The sequence below is a fragment of the Hoplias malabaricus genome, chromosome 12, assembly GCF_029633855.1.
Source record: "Hoplias malabaricus isolate fHopMal1 chromosome 12, fHopMal1.hap1, whole genome shotgun sequence".
Lineage (NCBI taxonomy): Eukaryota > Metazoa > Chordata > Actinopteri > Characiformes > Erythrinidae > Hoplias > Hoplias malabaricus.
In genome coordinates this window covers 41,457,182-41,460,490 of record NC_089811.1, presented here as the reverse complement: position 1 = coordinate 41,460,490, position 3,309 = coordinate 41,457,182, and the positions used below count along the sequence as shown (strand labels likewise).

Genomic DNA, 3,309 nt, shown 5'->3' with positions numbered 1-3,309 from the left:
TATTGCAAAAAAAAAGAACTAAACAAGCAATAAAAATAAAAAAATAAATAACTGGCAAAATAAATGTAAAGATAGTGATAATATACTAAATATAGTCATACTGATAGATAGATACATATCCTTGTGTGTGTATATATGTATGAATCAGTTCAACAAAAGATGCCAGTCTCTAAAACAGTTTCTGTCTGGCTGCATGCAAAGGTAGACATCACACTGTTCACACTTCCATGGAGTTTTTGTTTGCTTTTCCCTGTGCTTCCTGCAGTATGCACAGGTCTTTCGGCCAGCAGTAGCTTGTGTACGTTCCAGGATATTGACCGGTACCTGTCCCTTGACATCACTGTTGATGGGAAATGGATGGAGAAGATATTGCTTTTACGCCAGAAGTCAGAGATGTGCTTCAAATTGACCATGGACATGTAGATTATGAGTCCAATGTACTTGTAAAATTCAGCAACGTCAACGTCCAGCCATCTGTATTTTGCACCTCTTGCAATATTCTTTGCAGCTTGCTTGTTTGTGTTCCGGCAGAGGACTTCCACAGCATCCTTTGGAAAGAACAACTTGAAGAGGGATAGGGGTGTGTAGCAGTCCCCTTTCCTCAGTTGAACACCAGGCTCCCTTGCAGGAAGAAAGCGCAGTGGTGGTGGACAGACATCCTCAACTACTTCATTTTCCCATGATGGTGGCTGTACACTGAAAAACAATAAATGTGAAATGTGAGTAGTTGCCCTGTGAGCAGTAACAAAGATTTACATATTGGTATAAATTCCAGCAGCTCCTACAAATATTTACTAATATTTCAAATACAGTATTTACACATGACCTATGTATAGCAAAATGCTAAACTTACAGTGCAGATGTGGAAGGACCATGTGTTTCCGCCCTACATGTTTGTGGTTGCAGACTGGGCCGACGGCGTTGTCTTTTGCATGGAGGTGGAATATTTTCCACATTTCTGAAAAATAATAAGAAATGTGAGCAATTGTGTTCTGAGCAGTTACAAATATTACATAGCAATATACATATATACATGCCAACAGTCACTACAAATACTTACTAATATTTCAAATACAGTATTTACCGATGACCTATGTATAGCAAAATGCTAAACTTACAGTGCAGATGTGGAAGGACCATGTGCTCCTGCCCTACATGTTGGTGGTTGCAGACTGGGCCGACGGGGTTGTCTTTTGCCTGGAGGTGGAGTATTTTCCACATTTCTGAAAAATAATAAGAAATGTGAGTAGTTGCCCTGTGAGCAGTAACAAAGATTTACATATCAGTATAAATTCCAGCAGCTCCTACAAATATTTACTAATATTTCAAATACAGTATTTACACATGACCTATGTATAGCAAAATGCTAAACTTACAGTGCAGATGTGGAAGGACCATGTGCTCCTCCCCTACATGTTGGTGGTTGCAGACTGGGCCGACGGCGTTTTCTTTTGCCTGGAGATGGAGTATTTTCCACATTTCTGAAAGAAAAATAATAATAAATGTGAGCAACTCTCTTTTGAGCAGTTACAAAGATGATCTATACATGCCAACAGTCACTACAACTAATTACTTGTATTTCAAATAAAGTACTTACATATGACCTATGTATAGCATAGTAATTGTCTTCTGAGCAGTTACAAAGATTTACATATCAGTACATAGCATAACAAGCTACATAGGATGATACTATCACATTCACGCAGGCCATTTACACATTACATTACCACACTAGGCTAAACATATACAGCCATTTACACATTATAGCATGACAATAAGCCACACTTATGGTACTGGAGCCTTGCATACTAATGTACAACATGCCATTCACACTCAGATTAGCAACAGGCTACATTTGAATGTGCCGTTTACACAACAGCAGCATTCAGTGTATTTACATAAGCATGAACGAACTCGTTTTTACATAATTATACATCTTACATGTTTTTTTTACATTCATTTATGCTTTCATATACAAAGTAATACTTATTTAATTCATTCTTTATTTTAATTTACCCGGAATTCGCGGAGTGCACATTGTAAACATGAATGAACGCGTTCTTACATAATTATATATCTTACATGTGTTTTACATTCATTTATGCTTTCATATACAAAGTAATACTTATTTCATTTATTCTTTATTTAAATTTACCCGGAATTCGCGGAGTATACACAGTAAGCGCGAAGCGTGGGTTTGTTTCATTTGAAAGGAAATATTTCACTTACCCTTCACAAAAATCCTCCTTGGGATCAATCCGCTTCTCAAAATAAAGTCTTTCTTCGTCACTGTCCTCCCCGCTTTCGTCAGATGAGCTGAAATCCTCTTCACTCTCCGAAGCAAAGCTCTCCTGGATGTGTAGAAGTGCCTCCGCAGCTGTTAACCGTGAGTGCGCCATGACGAAGCTCCACGAAAACAATTCCCCTACATGTGCTCTGTTTTTATAACAAGCAAATGGGCGTTTTCATGCAAATTATCAGTCAATAATCCTCCACTAGCCGCTGCCGAATTACCATAGTGTTAACATATGAATGGCAGAACGCGTCTATGGGCGGAACAAAAAAGCTTGTGCCTCAAAAATGTGCCGGTTGTTGTTTACGCTTCTCTCACAAGAATATAAATATATATATCGTTTCATCCTATGTATAGTTGGAAAGTAGACCCTTCAAGGTTTCCGAGGTATGTTGTATTTTTTTTCTAGGATAAAATCTCGCAGAGTTATATACGTGTTTATGTGGAATTTCAATTTTATCCCGCCGGCGGCATAACCTCAGAGGGTTAAAAAGCACAATTTGGCTAAGAGTTATCTTGCAGAGATCACTGTAGTTGTCTTTTGATGGACAGACACTTAGCACATTTTGCATCTCCACTTGCTTCTTCTCCAGATACATACACAACAGTCTTCTTTGTGAAAGGCAAGAACTGAGGCATGTTCAGTTGTGCTTCCTTTAGAGTTATTCTAGCACTTGATGAGATGTACTCTTTCCATCTTGCTTCATGTACAAGTCTGTAATTCTTCGCACATTCTGCCAGACTGTGGTTGCCCTCCATTAAGGCATTGCTCTCTACAATGCTACATATGTTCTTAAGGGAATATCCCAGTTTAAGGGCTAGTGACGGAATTTGATAGGAGTTACTTTCCTTATTGTAACCAGCTACAGATTTCACAGCTGATACAACATGCAAAAAGTTTGATGGTACAAAAAAGTCTTCCATTGTGTTAAGCGGTGTTGTTTTTTTTGCTTCATGAAGAAGTCTGGCAACCTCTCGCATCTTTTGTCTTATGTTGTCATGTTTGTTTATATCTG

The 3,309-nt window shown here is 38.3% G+C and overlaps 1 protein-coding gene across 1 annotated transcript; it reads right to left on the bottom strand.

The window, feature by feature from the left end:
• On the bottom strand, positions 1-2,677 carry LOC136664279 (uncharacterized). The gene is made up of 5 exons (XM_066641411.1): positions 2,230-2,677; positions 1,377-1,481; positions 1,119-1,223; positions 854-958; positions 1-696 (listed from the first exon to the last, which is right to left on the bottom strand). Exons 1-5 carry the CDS (start codon positions 2,397-2,399, stop codon positions 150-152), a joined length of 1,032 nt encoding a protein of 343 aa, XP_066497508.1. The 5' UTR covers positions 2,400-2,677; the 3' UTR covers positions 1-149.
• Positions 2,678-3,309: the final 632 nt, after the last annotated feature.

Excerpts from the sequence above, each read along its gene's own strand:
- LOC136664279 (XM_066641411.1), bottom strand. The coding sequence starts at position 2,399 with ATGGCGCACTCACGGTTAACAGCTGCGGAGGCACTTCTACACATCCAG. Across the intron at positions 1,482-2,229 it reads AAGGAGGATTTTTGTGAAGG|AAATGTGGAAAATACTCCAT; the intron begins GTAAGTGAAATA and ends TTTTTCTTTCAG. Across the intron at positions 1,224-1,376 it reads GGTCCTTCCACATCTGCACT|AAATGTGGAAAATACTCCAC; the intron begins GTAAGTTTAGCA and ends ATTATTTTTCAG.